Raw genomic sequence first — 21,344 nt, 5'->3', positions numbered from 1 at the left:
ATGTTCGGCTACCTAAAAAAAAAAAATTAAAAAATCACCAACTCCTAACACCAGTACTAACAGAAAACTAACCCAAAGTTCCTCAGTTAAAAATGTCATCCAGTTCTTTAGAACACAAGCCATTTAAATAACACGCTTACTTCAACAACTGAAAATTCCAATCAGGACACTGAGTCTTGCTCACCACATTCCAAAATTCTTTGCCCTTATCTGGTAATTCCTTGCCTTACTACCTGATAATTAATATTTGCCAACATGACTTTAAAAATCAGCCCAAGCACTCAACTGGCAGTTTCTCAAGAAATAGTTTTTCCATGCAAGATTTTTGTTTTCCCAAGTTATTACCTAATAGAGTTGGAAATGCCGAGCAGAACAATGTGTAGATTTACAGCAGATGGACTGTGCAGACACCTAAACCAAATTCAGTGCAATGCCATGCGATTGAATAGGCACGTAGAAATGCACCTCTGCACAACTGTAGCATTTAGGCCCCAGTGGCTCTTCTGACTCTTTGTAACTAGGTAGATTCAAAACATGGACTTCAAGCTGTGTAAAAACAACAACATAAGACAAATTTTTTTAGAAAAACTTTTTTGTCTGAGTTGGGGTTTTTTTTGGTTGGTTGGGGTTTTTTAGCAGTCTCTTAAAAGTTTCAAAAGGACTGCATGTCTTCTCAAAATTTTATAATGATACCATTTATTGCTATTTTTTATTTCAGGTAGTTAAGTAATGCATGCTTTCATATTAGTTTACGGCGTGACCCACAAACATGGAGCGGCAGTAAATCAGCAGGCACTATACCAGACCAGTAATAAGGCAAATTTGCACTACACAGAGCCTCCTGCTCAGAAATCCAGCGGGCCCTTGACCTGGCTCCTACTGGCTATTATTTAGTTTGAAGATACCAGAACTGCAAAACTACAATAAAACCACTGCCACAAGGATCCTCCTGTGATTGCTTCTTTCAGGCTGTCAGACATTGATTCTGGCCAACACTTGCAGTGTATGGACTGCTCTCTTGCCCTCTAATATTTTTATGTCCAGGCACAAGCAAAATAAAAGCTACCAATTTTTTCATACCTACATAAAAATTGGGGGGTGAGGTGGGGGGGTGGTGGCAGGAAGAGCCTCAATTCCCTATAAGAAGAGTCTGAACATATTTTTAGAAAGCAATGATAGCTGACAATACACAAAATATATGTTATCCATCCTTTTATTCAAATACTGAAGTGCGTTAGGGGTAAAATTCAGGGTAAATAAGAGCATTGCACCTCAAATGCCATTTCTACATTTTCTCTTACATAAAATTATAAAATGTACAACCCTATGAAATGTTAATTCTTAAATATACTGTTTTCAACAAGCATCATGCTAAAAACTGGGATGCATGGAATAATGAAAAGTTACTTGGTAAAACAAAGTTTCACAAAATCATTTGCAATCCCTTCAAAGTAACCAAGCAGCAAATAATTTAAGAATGAAATAATTAAGGATAATTATACTATCTGGAATTATTTAAGATAACATTAACATTGACTGGAGTTCCTGAAATATCAACGCACTCTGTTTTCAGCAGCCAGTCATTCATATACTGACAAAAAAACCCCACCTCACCTAGGTCTGTAATAGGGACATAGAATTCTGTTACAGGGACACATAAGGAGAAGGCAAGAATTTTATAAATACAGTAGACCAGTTCAAATCTTTTTGTTTGTTTAAAAAAACAAAGAAAAAACCCAAACAAGGAATTTCACATATATGCCCTGAAGCAAAGCAGAGTAACACAGCCTTCAACCACCCTGAGGATGAGCTACTTCTCTGCATGGGGAGGAGAGCTACAGGGCCATGGGGTGATGCCTAGCTTCGCTCTATGGATATGTAAAGTGAGGAGCCACTAAATAACATTAAATGGTTTTACTCAACTCACAAACTGACTTTGTCTTTTCTTACAAAAAATTTTTTAAAAGAGAAAACCATTCAAGATATATCATTTTTTCTTCAAAAAGAAACCTTTCTAATATTCAAGCACTTGTATCACACACATAGATTACAATTACTTCACATATTACCTATCACTGACATACCAGTCTAAGCAGCATAATTCAGTTTAGTTAATCCACATTACATAAGTGTTAGGATTTTGGAATATTTTTGATTATTTTGTACACACATGGCTCCCACATGAACTACGTAAGAGGTTTTTTTGGAGAAAAAACCCACTACTTGGAAAAAAATAATCTTTTGACATACACATTTAAGTAAAAGTATGTAATTCAGTAACTAGATTAAGTTGAGTAACTAAAATTGAGCATTTCTGGAGGAACTACCATGAAGTCGTTCCCTTCAGTATCAGGTTAATTTATAATCATGCAAGAAATAGTGTTCTATTTTCCTTAGCTGGAACTTTACCACAAGTTTCAAAACATGCATGCTGGAAATAACATGTTTTAATCTCCAAAACACCAAAGCACACACTTTATATTTTTAAATAAGCACACATGATATTAAAGATTACAGGCTCAACAGTATTTGTCTCCACAGGGTCATCCCAGCTCTGCCACTTCATCTCATTTTATAGATTGTTTGGACCTATTTGAATTGGCTCATCTTTTACTTTACTTACCAATCCCTCTTGTGACATCGGCCTAATTTTGTAGTAACTTAAAACACCTCTGAAATTCAGCATAGCCCAGTGGACATTAAGATAACACCTTCTTTTAACCACCCTTTTAAAATAGTTGGGATTTTTATGTAATTTAAATAGACTGCTGATACTGTAGTAACATTACCTTAGAGGCTGTTTGGAAATAAATTTGAACATTAATTCAAGATCATCAGATTAAGATCGGAAAGAGAACAATCACATTTCTGTAGTTGCAATCTGAAACTAAGTCAACGTAATTTAAATGCAAAGGCTATGTTCTTAGATACTGTGAGGTTGAGACCAATTTGCCCTTCTTTAAATTTTACTATTAGATATATATACAAAAATGATCAAGAGTAGAACTCAAAATCTTCGTAGATTCAGTAAAGTGTGTTCTGAAAAAAAATACAAACAACTGCTCTGTTTTCAATAATGAAAATCCAATGCTATGTGAAAAACTGCATACTCACATTATTGATATAGCCATGAGTGCCCAGACCATGGCCAGGAACCACAACAGGCCGGTAGCCAACTTGCAGCTGCCATCTTCACTGCAAGACCCCAGGAACTTTATGAGCAGTGCCAACCCCAAACATCTTTCTGGGGATCTGACAGATTTTCCTCCTGTACAAGGCAGGGAAACAGGGGTCCTCCAGAAAACAACCTAGAAACGCCTCTCTCCATGCCAAGTCCACTCTGAAAAGGCTACCAGGAAGGAAAACTCTGAATAAACAATATAAGCCATCTAATACTGTACTCCCTTTTTTCCTTTCCTTTTTTTCATTATTTTCTAGGAGAAACTGGGAAGCACCTATGTGCATAAGTTACCTAATAATCCTAACAGCCCACTACACAAGTAATTCTGTTTTTTACAAGGAGCATTTTAAGTAGAGCGGAATCAGATCACATTCAGGAAAAGGATATAGCAAATAACTTTCTCCCACAATGAGATGTTAACAAGATAAAATGTAAAAATACCAAACACCATGACACATCCTACCTCTGAAAAGGATACCAAAGTCAACATTACAAGCAGATCTGAACAGCACAATTTAGGGCAGGAGACAGCTAAAAATTACTTTCTTTAGCAACAGATCTTCAATTCTAGCTCCTGCTGATTTTCAAATTTTGTGGGAGTTGAGAACCCTCATCTCACACTGCTGCAAGATCCTGGTGATGAGCGCAATCTTGCACCTCTTAGGCACAGTATCTTCCAGCACCCACAAAAGTCCTCTCTACTACATTTAATCTTTAATTCAGAAGAGAAGGAAAGGAAAAAAAAAGGAAAAAAAAAAAGAATCTAGTATCCCATCAACAGTAACCGCCAAGCCTTGAACCAGCTAAAAGCTTCCAAACCATAGCATTAAATACTGTAAATAATATATTTAACCACAGAATATTTCAGGTTATATGGGACCTCTGGAGGTCATATGGTTCAACTTCCTATTCAAAGCACAGCCAGTTACAAAGCTAGATGAGGTTAATATGCTCTTTCCTTTCTTAAATGACAGCAATAAAACCAGAAAAATCTCCTTCTACAGGAGAAACTATTATGTCATCAAGCTCATTTGTTTCTAAATATTAAATCCTTAAAAATTAGGCACACTAGTGGGGAAAAAAAAATAAACAACCCAGTGACTGCTCATTCAAGACAAGCCACTACCTCTATTTCTACGACTAATCCCAACAGCCTGTACAGGTGAAGCCAGTTGTGTTCCATGGAAAGTTACTAAAAAAAAAAATATTCAGTCAAATATCTAAGTGTTGCATAACTCAAAAAGTGCAGTTTAAAGTTATACAGAACTATTGTCGCTGACTATTCAACTCAGCAGCAATTTTCAGTGTAGACATCCGCACCTCTAGCATCCCCAGCATTTAAACACTCACTGGTAACTGAAAGAGCTTCTTTCAGTATGAATATCTGAAATTTTCTTAGATAAAAATTGCTTCCCCACAGTTTTGCACTGTTTTATCCTTTCAGGTTTTACTCTTTCTTTAAGGGAATTGCCAGGCTGAAAGCCTAAAGAACAACTGACTTCGACGTTCTTTCTTCCAAACTGACCCTCAAATGCTGGTGTACACAAACACAGAAAAAAGCTATAGAAACTCTTTACTTAACTTTTTTCTCTCATTTTCAAGTCAAAAGTCATCACTTTTCTATACATCTTAGTATGCTCAATGTGCCTTAAAGGAAGACAGAAATCCTTTTCCCCTTTCATTTTTTTTTCTTTTTTTTTTTTTTAAAGGAAGGACTCTACAAAGTGAATTCATAGAATGGTTTGGGTTGGAAGGGACCTTAAAGACCATCTAGTTCTAACTCCCCTGCCCTGGGCAGGGACACCTCCCACCAGACCAGGCTGCTCAAAGCCTCATCCAGCCTGGCCTTGAACACCTCCAGGGATGGGGCATCAACAACTTCCCTGGGCAACCTGGGCCAGTGCCTCATCACCATTACAGTGAAGAATTTCTTCTTAATATCCTATCTAAATCTACCCTCCTTCACTTTGAAACCTTTACCCCTCGTCGTATTATTACACTCCCTGATAAAGAGTCCCTCCCCACCCTTCCTGTAAGCCCCAGGATATAAAAAAAAAAATCAGACTGGTAACAAATAAGCCTCCACTTTTAAGCCACTCAACATTTATACGTTCTGTAAAATTGTATGTATTTACATACACAATTTACAAACTTTAAGCTACAAAGTTTAAAATAATCTATCTCATATTTTTGCAAAGTTTGATGTCAGACACGAGGCCTGACAGTAAGCCACTGCTATCCACAGGCCAGGCAACCTAGTGATTGGGTCTTTGTTCATGCATTTATTTAGACACGAGGAAATTGGTTTACTTCATTAAATAGGAGCTAGAATAAGCTGCAGCTGCAAGAGAGTGAAGTGGTCCTCATTTTTAAAAACTAGCAATGCCATTTGGGAAAAAGAGTAACAAGCAGTGAAGAAAAATAATTCCCTTCAACCAACTGAAATACCAGTTTTGAAGATAAACTAGTGAAAAACCTGAGGCCAACAAAAAGAAACATTGTTTTCTTTTGAAGTTCACCACCAACTGGGGTGAGTGGCACGTTGCATTCCCCAGGCTTATGCGAAATTTGTTTCCTGTTGTGTCAGGAAAAAAAAATACCATTATTGCTATGGTCCCTCTGGAGCATGTAATTACTGACACATATAAATTACACTTTATCAAAATACTTGACAAACGTTGCCCTGAAAGTCAAAACTAAACAGTCTGAGCAATGTTAGCCTAATTCTGTTTTCATTATAGGCAGGACTAGTAGAAATAGAAACGCTGTACCGTGCACATACATTCCCCAGTCCTGCAACTAATGCCAAAAAAGAAAGACGGAGTTTCACTGGATAATAATTCCTTTAGGTGGGTTGTTGCCTTCTGGGGCAATACTTGCTCAGGCACGGATGCACCACTGTGTCCTCTCAACAAACCCAGTAAAATGACGTTCCTACATTTACGTGTTTTATTGCAATGCAAAATCCTGGGATTGGAATTTCAAGTGTAGCTGTTGGCAGCCACCAAAGTACTTAATGCAGCAGAAGAAATATAAGGCCTCTAGAGTCAAGGAAGGGAAGTTGTTTAAGTGAAGTACCTCCTACTGACCAACAAGTGCCCAGATCAAATAACACCAAGATCAGACATCAGAACAGCTGCCACTTCTGAAAAAGCCCAAGTGCTAACAAAAACTTCACACAATATCCCGTCAGCTCTGCTCCCAATAAGGGAATGTAAGGTATGGGGTTAATCGAGCAATTATTGGGGAAAAGGCAGGAAAGGATGGTATGAGTAAAAGTGACTGAAGAAAAAAAAGGAAAAATCTCATTCTAATACTTTCAAAGATACAGTCACCACGTGCATGCACTGGTTGTAGAAAAATCAGTTTAGGGCTTGGAGATTGAGAACATTTTACTGCACTCAGCAACCTCCTTCACTTCCAGCAGTACAGAAAACATGCTGAGGCAGGCCTGACCCAGCGATGATTATCAGAACTAACACAATTGGGAGTTCTATTAATGTGATTGTTTGGTAGGAAACAAGATGATTCTCTCAACAAAAGAAACTAACTGTATAAGCATAACCTTTGGTTTCATATTGGATGCCTTATTTTTCAGTATTTTTCCCCTCACAGTTAAGCATTGGCATATCTTACATGTAAACCACTCAGAACATTAAACTTAGCATTCCTTCATATATCAATAGAAAGGAAATAAATCCACATCAGCTGTTTCCTAAAGAAAATCTTTCATAGATATATCTCTACTAACAGCCCATAAGGGAGTTTAACTGAGCAAAGCAAAAGACAGGTACTCAGTTCCAAATATACTTTGTTCGATTTTCTCAGTAGTATTTGCATTTTCATTGTAGAAAATCTCAAGCTTCAACAGTGGCAATTACCGTACATTTGAATACTCTCACTAACTTCCAAAGCATTATGTAAGGGAAACATATTACAAATCAGCTCATGGACTTTTTATAACACAAGGTGTTACAAGCCTTTGGTTTTCAGTATGTTACACTGCATTAAGAAATAAAAGCAGTTCAAAGGCACACCTTGAATGACATCCTTCGCTTAGTCAGAGGAGTAACAAGATAATAAACTGCCCTTGCCAATCTATTCTTGTAGCACCATAACATTTAATGACTTGCACAAGTTATTTTAATTTTGTTTCATAAATAGTTTCTACTCTTGTAAGTTTTACAAGATGGACTCCACTTGGGACTTGAAACCGCATCAGACTCTAGATCAAATACCTCCTGGTTCAGCTCCACATTGACCCTTTTTGACAGGCAACACATACGCCTCAGGCTACAGTCCCACTGCTTCTCTCAGCCGATCTGAATCATAATGAAATCCTGGATCATTTATGACTGTATTTCAAAAGTAACCATAGTGCATTTAAAAGTAATAGCAGTACTCATTTTGGTGACCTTTAAGTGTCTGAAATACTTTAAACAGGCATGCCCTATTACCTCTGTGAAACATATTGAAAAGTTCCAGAAAGCCTAACTTAAGCTTCCCATTGTACACATTACAGATTTCAAGAATAAAATCAAATGAGAACTAAAACAAATAAGTGTTTGGTCTTACATCATTTTACCCACAAAAACCTTCACTCCCAGGGTGCCTGGAATCCCCAATAAGTCTCTGCAGGGGAAACTGCTGTGAACCAGCAAACAATAGAGGTAGATGCCAGAAAACGGGTGATGGGAAATGGCCTTTTGTTTTTGAAGTTGCTGATCAAAATCAAGCCTTCATGTGCAGTGCTTATAATTTAACCCTCATTAGTACCTCTAGAACAATGATCATGTCCCCTACTTCCACCATCCACTTGCACACCAAAGGAAACTCCCAACATTTGCAACATATTTCCAAAGTATTTGAAAGGACTTTTACAAGACAAGTAATGTAAACTAGCCTTTAACCTCAGAATGACAGCCTATTATGGAAAGCAATGAAAAATATTTACGTTATCATTACTATATTCTTCCTGTTACACAGATGATATGTCTGTGCTTCGGGTCACCAGTTCAACCTGTTCCTACATTCAGCTTGTGTGAGGAAAACAGTCTCAAACATGACAATAATGCTAAACACTCCCATTCTAATCTCCTGTCCCCCAAAAAATAAGTTATGTTTATAGTACATTTTTTCCTAGTTGCAATAATGAAAATTCACACGTGAATGTGCCACTGCTCATTCTAACTGGGGTCAGGACTCTGGCAGCTCTGGACCATTTATGAAACCGAGCATTCAGCAACACGCTTTTCAGCTCCTTTCAATGTCCAGCCAATGGGGAAAGTGCAAAACAATTCACACATCAATTAACCAATTAAGAAGTTTGAAAACCAGAAAAACAATATCCATATAGCAATAAATTATGTGCAAGTACTGCATGATGTGGTGACACTTGCAGACTAGCTATAGTAGCAAGGCCAAAAAGCCATGTTAACAAAGCAAATGCAGTAAATTTGAAAGATGAACTTCGAGCATGCGGACGGTTATTCAGTTTCCAGAGAAGAAACTGCCTACAAACCATCAGGTCAGAATACCTACAGTAATAATACACTTGCAGATAGAACCTAACTATTCTCTAACAGCATTCTATACAGCTATTCAATCCTCTGTTGAGTTAAACAAAAGCAGCCCGTGGCTTCAAGAGCCATGACCACCCTTTCAGGGCCACCAGCCACAACGCCCCCCAGCCTCGCCATCCCCACAGCTCAAGCCAGAGGAACCAGAATACAACACCATAGGGAGCCACAATGCTTGAACTGGTGCTAACAGAAGCAAAAGAGCAAAGTTCTGAAGACCAATGTAAGAAAATGGTAAACCAATAATGCCCTCCCACAATTACTGTATTTTGAGAACTCTGTAATGGCTCTGCTACGTGAAAGCCATCATAACAAGCAGAGTCACTGTGGTGTTTTAACTTGTCACTCCAAACAACGCAGCGGAAGCCTGTTAAAAAGGACGCATTTCAGAATTGGCAGAGCACACATAACCACCCTCAGAAACCATGTCTCCAACTTCCTAGGCGATGACTAACCATGGAGCCCCAATCGAGTCGGCTGTGCTGCAACTCACTTAAAGCAGCAAAATTGCCTGCAGAACTTCAGAAAAGCCTAATTTTGCTAAACATCTCCAGGATGTTCTCAAATATCCTAGTTGTGGAGAAAAGAATGAACTCTGATGGGAATTAATGTCTGATGGGATAGAGTGACTACATACTGAATTTTGTCAATATTCCTTTTTTAATACTAAGAATAAGAAGAATTTTAAGAACCATCAGAAACTATTTACAACAGTCCTGTTAATGTAAAGTCCTGGGCTGGACTTAGTAAGTTTGCAAGGCTGCTACTGATGTTAGTAAAATAAACTAAGCATTTTCTCGTTCAGGATTGTCTTGAGCAGGCAATAACAGTAGAATCATTTTTAATATGTTATCTCCAAGACATATGATTTGAAACTAGAATATGTTTGTGAGTGCTTTAAAAAAACCCTACATTCAGGAAAGCTGACATGCAGCAACATGGTTAAGGCTATCAAACAACGTAGTGGCAAATTAATCTCACAAATTGGGAGTCTCCCGATTTCCTAAACGGAACATCAACCAAAGGAGCATGTCACCTTTCGAATAGCATAGGAAAAAACAGTGACAGTGAAAGGCAGTAGTTACTCAGCTAATAAAGTAAAACTACTGATTTCCAAAGCAGACTCACGCTTAATCTGCATGTGTGGTATTTCTTCTGGAAATGCATAATCTTTTGCCACAAACTCCCTCAAATAGCTTAGTAATAAGATGACCTGATCAGAGAAGTTGGCAATAGATGTCTTCTAAGAAGACAGACGCCACTAAAACCCAGAAGTAATTTTTGCAAAGAGCACCCTTTCTTCTCCAATCATGCCTATTTCCCCTAAGAGGGGAAACAAGACATCTGCACAGTATAATTTTAAATAACTAATTTCACACAGGGGAAAAAGCAGCATTGAGGAGGGATCCTTCTGGCTTTTTGACATGTCTTCATTTGTTTTCTACACTCACAATAAAAAAATCTTTTATTCATATTTTTAAAATTAATCTTCTGCACTAATTTAGACAGGAAAAAATCCTTAGACTCCAAATACAACTGGTGTATTTGTCTTTTAAAAAACCAATTTGCTACATACATTATTTACAACCAGAGCCAAAAAAGAAGATATAAAACTACTTCAGCTTGATAAATGGTGTAAATGTCATGCAGCTATCTGCAGCACAAGCCTCTGACCTAATGCACATCTTTCTCAAGCCAGAAGTGCACCCTAGAGACCAGCAAACACTTACTGTAATTATTTACTGTCTTCTAAAAAGACCTGCTGTGATCCATACACAGTTAAACTACAATTATTGGATGTGGATAAAACCACAAAAACACACTGTTACAAGCCCATCCTATTTTGTCATGGCAACACCATAACTCAAACTCATGTAACAATTGAATTGTCAGGATCCAGCTTTAATGTGAAATGATAATGGAGCTTTAAGTCAGCAATCTGTGAGATCTTTCTTTCTAGAAAGAGAACAAACAGAAAAACAAAGAGGACGCTAAGAAAATTTATGAACTGGTTGCTTTTCCAAACACAGCTTCTGATGACATCCACAAGATAAAAGCCTCCGAATTTGATCAGGAGTCATGATTCGATACTTGGAGCTTGCTAAGGATCAGGCTGGAAAGGAGAGTTTACCAGTGACAGTTCTAGTAAGGCTTTCAGCAGAAAATTCTTGGCAAATCATATGCATATGAAACAAGCTCCTCACTACATTAAACATCTTCACTATAAACGCACTCAAAGGAAAGCAGACATTGGTAAAAATCTAATACACACTACACTTGTCAAATTCAAACCAGGAGACACTGACTTACACCAGCCAACTTCTGTCTGCAGGCATAGTGGGCAACAGAACAACATAGTACCTATCGCACAGTGAATCCAGAAGTTAAGTACACCTTTATATTCATGTTTAACAAGGTCAGCTTCAAAAGAAAAACAGGAACTAAGTAGTTCCAGCTACTCCTACTAGGAATTATCTAATGGAACTACTTACACAAAATCAAATATACACACTGCACCAACACTAAAACCATAAGGAAGCAGACAAATCAAGAGAAGTGATGAGAAATAGCAATAAATAATAGCAATAAAACTAAAAGCCAATATGATAAACAACTAACCAGACTACACAGGTTTTCAGTGACTACTAAATTGATCATTAAAATTGCTTTTAAGTATGCACATCCATATAACACACATTTCTCACCAGTATTCATGGCCTACGAATTACAGGATAGACCATTATTTCTATGCAGTTTTAATGTGGTTTTAATACCTAGCTCGAGGAGAAAAAAATTGGGCAATGAAGGTATTAAAGTCAGCAAAAATAATAAAACTTTGCCTGAGAAAACCTTCAGAAACATTTGGTATATTTTGTGTGTGTTTGTGTAGGCGCACTTTCTTGTTTCTAATCTACCCTTGAAAAAAATTAACAACAACAAAGGTCAAACAGATACTCAATTTTTACTGGTGCCCCTCCAGGTATCACACTTACATTTACTTATTTGACTGTTTTACAGTGCTATATGTACCTTATTAGCTATTGATGTGCATTTATTGCATACCAAAGTAGAAAACTTTGATGATCTAATACAATGCTGAGCTGTGATCATAGAAAGCAGATGAGATTCACATCAGTGTTTTAATAAACTATAAACAAAGCGGGAGGTACATAGTTCTGAGTAACAAAATATTTGAAAAGTTAATTATAATCATATAAAAGAGAATTTAAATTTCAATACAAATGACAGTGGATGAGTGCAAGTTCGCAAAGTTCCACATATTAACCTGTTCCATCCTTCCAAAAGCAGTTCTAGATTGAGGCAGATGCCAGATAATTCCTGACAACCATTAACCTAAAGGAACAGCGTGATGGGGCAAGGTTGAGCACAAGATTCCCCCTATCATTTACGCAGTTAGCTAAGTAGCCCCTTTTCCCCCATTTACTTTTTTTTTTTCTTACTCCATCTTTGAACACTGAAGTGTTACGTTTCCCTTTCCATTTTTTTTTACTGAAGCGTTACCTAATTGAGTAGCACTTTAGAAAGCAAAACATAATTACTGATAGCACCACTGACTACCAGTGACTGGCTGTCACCAATGTTACCCTGGGAAACGTTAAGTTAGAATTAAGAGACACATACATTGATAGGAAACTATGAGACTGCTTATAAAAATCTTACGTTTTCATGACTGAAGTTGCATGACCTCAAGCTAACAAATCAAATAACAGCATCCAAGCTTTGTTCATAATGTATTTACTGCAAAATGTTTTTCCTCAGTCTAAAATTCAGTCTGCTTCACTACACATGAGCTATTTGGCACGACATATTGGACACGTATGCAAAAAAGCAGTTTCCTCTTTCTGCCTGAACATAAAGAAACACTTTTTTACTGTAAGGATGACTGAGCACTGGAGCAGGTTGCCCAAGGAGGCTGTGGAACTGGAGGCTGTTCCCAGAGATATTCGGAAAGCCACCAGGACACCAGCACCAGCCTGCTCTGGGTGACTGAGGGATGCGCTCCTCCTGTCTGAACTCACTGAACTTACATGTTGGGGTGTTGGCGGGGAGCCAGGGGGGAGCGGGGGGAGAGTAGTTTCCCCCTTTTGTTTTGGTTTTAAAGATACTTAAGTACCTCATGGACCACTAGCATACTTGGCCTTTAGTGAAAAGCAGATACACTATGATCATTTTATATACCATCTGTGCACACGAAGGAAAACTCATGATTCCATCACACACAAAGCTATGTTTACAAACTTTGCTGATAAATTTCACAAGTTGCTATGGATATTAGATAATAATTATCTTGTGATCAAAACATGGCTTTATAGCTGTTGAATTACATAGTTTGGTTTACTATATTTTTTCAGTGCATTTAATCACTTGCATTAAAATTAATATTACTTTTTACTTTATGGCTAGTAAATAATACTTGAAACTACACCAAAAGTATCTTTGTTTCCATGTCTCAATTTATTTGCAAGAGCCTTTCCCTTGATTCAGTTTTCTCATTAAAAGTGCCTGCAGTTTGAATTATTAGAGACTTAATTATTAATCCCAGATAAAACGTTTAAGAAGCTTTAAAACCAAGGAAATCAAGGCAACAGAGTAATGGCAAATATTTCCACTAAAGAATCCAATCAAGGGTTCATTCACCATCCAATTTAAACTTAGAACTCTTATCTAAACTAAAGCAAACAAAATCCGCAAGTCTCAAAGCCACTCTTTCTAGAAGAAAAGGCTCAAAACCTTATGAGAAACTCATTTTGTGGGACGTTTCACATTCCATCTAAAGTTTATTCCCTTATATATATATTCCTGCTTCTAATATCAACCAGATGTGACAATGAAGTCTAAGCTGCGCTGTAAAAGATGCAAGCATAGCCTGTAGCTCAGCATTTCAGGAGAAGGTTGGAGAAAAAAGGCAAAGGTACCTGGAGCTGAGTGATTAATTGAGGAAGTAGTTACAATCTGAGAAACATTCTAAATTAAGTTTTATTAGTTATTAGAAAGAGTGCATTTCAGTGAAAATGCTGAGTGCCTTGACATAAATACACGATGGTAACACACAAGGAAGCTATCCCACGCTGTGCAAAGAGTGCGCATATGGAACAAGAGAAGAACCCAACATCACCAAACAGTTTGTTCTCTCGCTTTTCAAGCACAGCATTGCCAGGAAAATGTAATGTTCTACATTTCAATTTCCAGCAGCAACAAGACTGGAAAGACTTTGCCGATACTGAACTACATGAAAAAGTTAGTTCCTTTACTAAACTCACAGTCGGATTTCAGCCCCACTGACAGAACACTAAGAAGAGTCCTCACATCTGTTTTGCAACCTTTAGTTATTACTGAGACATTAACTGCTCTTCCCTGAAACCCTCCAGCCCACAAAATTCCTCCATTTTTAAACAGGTCAGTCACTCCATCTCCAACAAATTCTATTAATGCTAAGATATATGCCCAACTTTCACACTATTATCAAGTTATCAAACTTAAAATGTCAACTTTGTGTTGAGTTCTATATTTAAAAAAAAATTTAATCTGGACCTTCGTTAACTAAATTGTAGACTGTTATGACTGACTTCACATCTGTTACAGAAAGCAGCTGTAAGAATCACTGTTGATTTCATCTGTTATTTGCTATGTAGACAAGACTATGGGCTCTTCATTTTCAACAAGTAAAATCAAATTTTCCATTTTGAGTATACTACATGGAAATATTTAGTTGTTCTTCAGTTCTCATTCTGCATCATTTGAGCTGAAGCAATCTTAACAATTAACACACTCAATTTTGGACTTTCTACATTATCTGGATTATAACTGTCAGAAAATAGTAATATAATTGACTCATAGCTTAGTAGCTCGGAGTCACCAGTTTGAAAGTATGGCAGGAGAAAGAAGCGTACCATGGAAAATAAAAATTAAGATCAGTATTATATACACTTTTTAATATTCATTTTAATTCACTCATCGTATATTCCACAGAATTACACCACCCATTTATCAGTCCCTCTTATCAATTTTTCCTTCATTGTTATTCCCTTTCAACACTTTCTCAACTATGCTTTCTTCTTGAAAGGCTGGGTCAGAGCAGCTGCAGGAGAAGCATGCAAGCATCATGCCTCGCCACTGAAGCGTTTTCCCTAAAAAGCCAGTTGCAAGCAATGGACTGGCACTCTTGCATTTAAGCAAGTCATAACAAAAGTGAGAAAGAACAACTCTTAGATTTCCTATCAGTAGGACCAAGACAGTGGCACAAAAAAACCTGACAGTAACCTTCTTAGACACATATTTTTATTTTTCCTCAAAGTATAAGCATATATGCGGGGTGGGTGGATTTTTACAAATTCTAGTAGGTAGGAAGTTTCTTTATTATCCCATCACTGAAAAACATAAAACCAAACTGCATTCGGAACCATAACAGTTCACTTAGCTAAAATTTATTTACTTAAAATATTCACTATATTTATACAACACTTGTATCTTCAAAAGAAAAAGCAAGTTTCTACTGACAAACAGTGCTAAAGTGATCTATCTAAAGCACTATTAAACAGTAAGCAAGACTTTGAAATATCTGTCTTTATTCACTGACATTCATTCAACAGCATCTGTTGGGAGGCGTGACAGAATACAGCATTCATATTAATCATTGTTTTTTGTAATTTTATTACAATCCTTATATTCTAAATCCAAAATTATTACCTCTTGCTTGTAAGGACTATAATGTATCACGATTACACGATCTACTAAAAGATACACTCTGGTATTGAAAAGCCTCAGTTACATTCCCTTAGTTTCTGCGTGTAAGGCTCCTTCAGACAGATGCACACGAGTTACCAACACACACGACCTTCCCTCGAAACCACAAATTACCAGGCAGCTCCTTTCACCTTAACAATAGCCATGTACAATGCAACCACTCACAGAGGAAGTTTCAACCTGTTAAACTGGAGTTTGTATTAGTGGATAAATGCAAACTCTATGAAGATTTTTTCATCTTGAAAGCATCACCATTTCCTTGGACAACCAACCTACATGAAGCAACTCTTCTATAATGGTATCTGCAAGTAAGTACACAGCTCACACTTTACACTCAAGACGAGTTTCAAGATACACAATTTCAAAAACATGCAAAGAACATGAGGAAATACAACCAAATCACTCAGCCCTAGCAAATCCATTGAGTAAATATTTTCTAGTGCATTCAAAAGCTGCAACAAAGCCTGCAAAAACAAATCTAACAAAGACTTTTCAAGCACGTTTTGAGATTAAGACAGCTATAGTTTGTATTTATCTTTCTATATTTTTTCATCTTCAGAACTTGGTCATTCACTTATTTGTACAGTTTTTCGTGAGCAATTTCACACAACAGTACAGAAATTCTCCAAAACTGTACCAGTATCACTCCCTGCACACTGTCCAATTCGTTTGCTTTTAGAACATCAACAAAGAGCCTATTATTTTTTTTTAAATAGTCATCTGATTCCAAAATTAATCTTCACCATCACCATGTGTTTTATATTTCCACAGGAAGAAATAAAATTCACAGCACTGCCTAAATGGTTTGCTTGGTTGCATACAGTTCAACAACAACTATAAAAACCCTACTTAGATGTAGCAACTTTTCAACAATCCTGTAGAAACGTTACAATTTCACTAGCCAAATCAGAAATCCTACTGTCGGGTCTTCCATATATAAACACAAGCACAAAACCCACCAGTTTTACCATGTAGCACATCTTTCAAAAAGACAGACTGGACCACGACTTTAAACTTTGGCAAGATCTGGAAGGCTAGTTCAAACAGCTTTTGACCACTCCTTTAAAAAGGCAGATGACTTTTCTTGGTAGTAACTGTGAAGGCACCTGCTCATCCATTTTATTTCTATTAACTTTTAAAAAAAAAATTTACAAATTATCCAGTCAATGTGCTAGCACCACTCTCTCCCTGCCCCCACCAAAAAAAAATGATGCCAAGCTCATGTTAGTCTTCTCTTGCTGTCCAAACTGGTCTTGAGGCCATCTATACACCTTATAACACAGTTTTTATTTTTGAAGGAAATAAAATATTTTTTACCTCTCCATATTTCCTCGTCTTCCTGACTGACGAGGCAGCAGCCATAACTTTGCTGGTCTGCCTGGCAATGCCTTGACTTAGTTAAAAAGATAATTTTTAAAACTCAAAAAGTTATAACAATCTGTATTATGTCAGCACGCTAATTTTTAAATAAGAGTAAGCAATCTCTCTGTGAGCATCTAGACTATACTGGATATGAAAGGTGACACTTTCCACGGTTTCTGCAACTGTACACAGAGAGTCAGAAATAATTCACCTTGAAGACATGATGGTGAATATATGAGGACACAAATATTCTGTGGTTTCTCTTCCCTCTGATACTTATGCTCTGCTGAATTACGGCTACACACACGCAAACACAACGCATCACCTTAAGAAACCTTACTGTCCAGCAGTTCTAATATCACAAAAATTAAACCTCTCACCACAGTCAAAACACAAGTGTGCAAATCTCTATAATAAGGAACATACAATAGAAACATAAATCATATTATACTCACAATCTAGTTAACTTCTGTGTGTTCTGAAAAAGCAGCTCTGGAAGAACTTGCAGTTTATTCTTGTTCAGACGTCTGAAGAGTTACAAACAGAATAAAAAAAATTAGATTATCTTCAAATTTAAGAAGCTTATTCTATTATGCATAAATACATGAAGTTCCCATTGTATTAAACCTCATGCTACGAATTCAGCATAGAATGCAGTATGTACATTAGTCATACACAAGCCAAAGAGATCGTGCCATCTGTAGAACACCTGCCTACATTCCTCAGGTAGGGAGTCAAATGACAGTCACCAGAAAGTTGGAATGTTTTAATGCGATGAGTACGCAAATATATTTTCTTTAATTTTCCTCTGGATGCCTACTAACAATGAATCACATGGCCCCCATGGTCAGCTTTCACTGCTCAAGGAACAGTTACTAGGAGGTATCTAGATTTTCTCTTTCCTAAAGACAAAGGCACAGCAAATTAAGTAACTTGACCAACCCATACAAGATATATATTTTTTTTTAAAGAATTTTCTTAAAACTTCACTTTGAAAATATGAGCACTGTTGTAGAACAAATGAACGTGACAGACAACTATATGGTGATTTGAAGTAGAATCCTAATCTTTAAGATTCTTCCACAAACATCTTGGAGAACTACTTACTGTTTATATATTAGTCCATTTTACTCGCTTACTGTAAAAGTTTTACACTGATGACCACAACTTCTCAATTGTAAGAAGTTAACTGTTACGAGTTGCTCCAGTCTAGTAGCTAGAAAAAGTACAAGCTTCCTCATTCGTGAGATGCACAACAGCCCCGTAAAAACTAAAAGCAGATCTACTTATAAGAAACAATCTTTTTCTGCAATCCTTTTTCTGTTGTCTAACTGACAACAAAACAGTCACTTACTTTCACAGTCCTAATGAATGTCATTTACACAACAAAGTTGACCTAAACTAATTACATACAACTCCACTGTTCTAAATAGGAAGCTGATTTCATATGTGTTCATATATAAGCCTATATTTATGCCTCCTTTGCTCCCGATCTACCTTAAAGGTTACCTTTGATAACAGATCTATTTTTGCTAGTTTTGATCTCAGCAGACACCTGGAACTTTTAGAAACCTGATATGTAACACCCAGTAACTGGTTTCCAGTTTTCTTGCACACTGAATAATTTCACTATCAGAATTCAAGAATTTTTTTGAATTGGAAGGCCTTCCTCAGAGATCAAACTAATGCTGTGGGCTTTTCATGCAGCAGAGTTTTCACATGGCTACCATATGAGCATGTCTTGCAAGATAAAGGGGTGACAGGGGAGAGGGGACTATTTACTTCTCTTTCTGACACCTAGAAGAGATCAAAGCCTTCAATCACAAGCTTGCTTACAGAGCGGAAACATTACACATGCCACGTGCCAACCTAAGCAAATACAAAAATTGGTTATTTCACAGTGCTGTTACTGACTACCCATTACATTTCGGAGATAAATGAACAAACCAGTAAATGAAACACTACACAAGAACACAAGAGATACTAAGCACTAGTTTGCCTTCAGGAAAGTCCACGGGAAGATTTTTAAACTGGATTCCTTTACCCATGCAAAATGTCACTCTTAAATTAAACAAGATTAGGTTTACTTTGCCTTAAGGTTGATAGTAATGTGTTACTTAATCATCATCAAATTCATATTTTCAGTTAAGCATGTTTATGTTCTAGAATAGTTGATCTACTTGGCAGGATAAAATACAGTGAAAAAATTACTTATTATAATACAGGTCTTAGCTCCACCCTCATTCATCAAGACTAACACTAGTTCTTGAGAGATACTAAATATGTTGAACTTATTTTATTGATCAGAATGAAAAAGACTGCCAATGAAATACAACAGATCCACATCGTCCTCTGATATTTATCACTCTGTCTGATAATCATTTCAGCTCTTGCAACGTACACACAATTGTCCACTGTAAATCCAAGATCATCCAATATCTCAAAGCAACATCCAAGGAATATATTTTAAGAATATTCTTATCTCTAGTTGCAAGGATTTCAAAAATGCTGAGTTTATGCTTATTGTTTTAAGCAACAGAAACTAAGCAAAATCAGATTCAGTTTCTTCAATAGAAGGTTTCACACCAACAAGCAGGCAAGAAAATGTACATAGTTATAAAAAAATTGTATTTTCAAGGTTAGAAAGTTTGCAACCTGAGAAGTCAGAGGCACAAATTGCGGTCACACAAACAACTTCTTAGAGGAAAAAAGCTAACACCAAAAAAATTTCCATAACTTAACTTTCCCTAACTTCCTTGTCAGATTAATCCAGAAAATCAAATATGTTAAGTGATTTCCTATTATTTGTATGGGCCAATGCTACCCTACCTGTGATGGATAAAGGACCGAGTTCTCAGTTGCCATTTTCAATTGTCCTAAGCATTTTAAGATTTCATCCTGACACTACCTTAGTATTGGTTTTCATTCAAACATCATATGAATATCGGGGGCTGGACTAGATGACCTCTAAAGGTCCCTTCCAACCCAAATTATTTGATGATTATATGAAGTAAAGCCCACACAAGGATGCTTTTGCAAAGCTCACGTTGTGACCTACTGTTCATTAACACTAAACATTTCATATTGGTCTAAATGAATTTAGTATTTATAACATTATATTGTTATAAATGAAGCATTGGTCTTTTTCTACTGCTACTGATATCTTGATTCAAGCTATGAACTCTCCAAACATCACTTCAATCTCTTCCTAAGATTTCCTTCAAGTTGGAATTTCTGCCAAAAGTTCTCAGGGGAACTCAGAGAATGAACAGGGTTTTGTTTCTCTTGAACACCACCTTCACCTACTGCTTTTAAGTAACTCCTACTGGAATAGTCACCTAAGTATAAGACTAGATAACCTCACGTAAATTTACACATACTTGACATAGGTTACATTTAGCATGCTTATATTTATTATGTGCCAGAACACCACCAATAGCCTAGGAAAAATTCCAATTACACTTCTTATTCTCTTCCTGTGCTTGAGAGAAAGGCCATTAAGAAAGTTCTCAATACAGCAGCATCAAAGTACCTGACAGGATGTTCTTAAATCCTGTAAGGGACATAGAAGTGTTTAAAAATTATTTAACGAAAGGAGCAAGTGTTCTGCATGGTCATTTATGAGCACCGTTTCCTGTAGTTTGACAGAGAAGTGCCAAACACGAATGAAATGTAGTGGAGTAGTTCCTAAAATGTCATTTGACAAGAACTGCACTTTATCTTCATCTCTCAGTAAGCTCTAGAACAAAGAAGGAAACTTCAAGTGCAAGGTGAGGCAAACATGAGGAATGCCAGCCCAGGACAAGGCAAGCTCTAATGCAGCTGCTCCTAAGGGTAACTTCACAGGACAGGCTGAGCACACTTTCAGGAACCCCTTGTGCAGCAGCCCCTTCCCACGCAAAACACCACTAAGAGCAGGACAGAAATCTCCTATGCTTGCCTAAGCCTGTTACCTATCACGTTATGCCTGAATCTTGTCCTGTCAGGTGATTAATTACAACAGTATTTCTGATTTTATAAAAAATACCTTTGAAAAGGTGAAGCCATACATTATTAAAATAAAATAAAAATGGTCTGCAAAAACATCATAAACAAAGTGAGCCAAAATCTTGTAAAATTTTGATTGTCACATCAAATCATCTGCATTGCTCAAACTGGGAACACCACCTCGGACTCAAAGCACACCAACTAAATCTCCAGTCTGTCCTCTTCTCTCATGTTAGAAATGCATCCACCATGCAATCAGCACCTGTGTGTTCACACACATAGCACCAGCCACCACCACACCAGTACTGAGGTACACCCAGAGGAAGGAAGGAATCTGGGGTGCAGAGCCAGACAAGATCTCGTCCAGGTTATTTGGCCTAGGACTGCTGGATGAGAACGCAGCTGTTCAGTCTCTGAAGTATTTCGAACTGGAGGTTTTACAGCTAATAAGACCTGCAAAATACTCCAGG

At 37.1% G+C, this 21,344-nt stretch overlaps 1 protein-coding gene across 1 annotated transcript in view; it reads right to left on the bottom strand.

Moving 5' to 3' along the window:
* The window catches only part of SLIT3 (slit guidance ligand 3), a 522,490-nt gene that overhangs the window by 451,265 nt on the left and 49,881 nt on the right, over nucleotides 1-21,344 (bottom strand). Inside the window, exon 4 of the mRNA XM_074604436.1 lies at nucleotides 17,343-17,414. Within this exon, the coding sequence (XP_074460537.1) occupies nucleotides 17,343-17,414 (72 nt within the window). The remainder of the gene's footprint in view (nucleotides 1-17,342; nucleotides 17,415-21,344) is intronic.

The sequence above is a fragment of the Larus michahellis genome, chromosome 11, assembly GCF_964199755.1.
Source record: "Larus michahellis chromosome 11, bLarMic1.1, whole genome shotgun sequence".
NCBI classification, from domain to species: domain Eukaryota; kingdom Metazoa; phylum Chordata; class Aves; order Charadriiformes; family Laridae; genus Larus; species Larus michahellis.
Note: the sequence above shows the minus strand (reverse complement) of the source record. Positions and strands in the feature narration are given on the sequence as shown.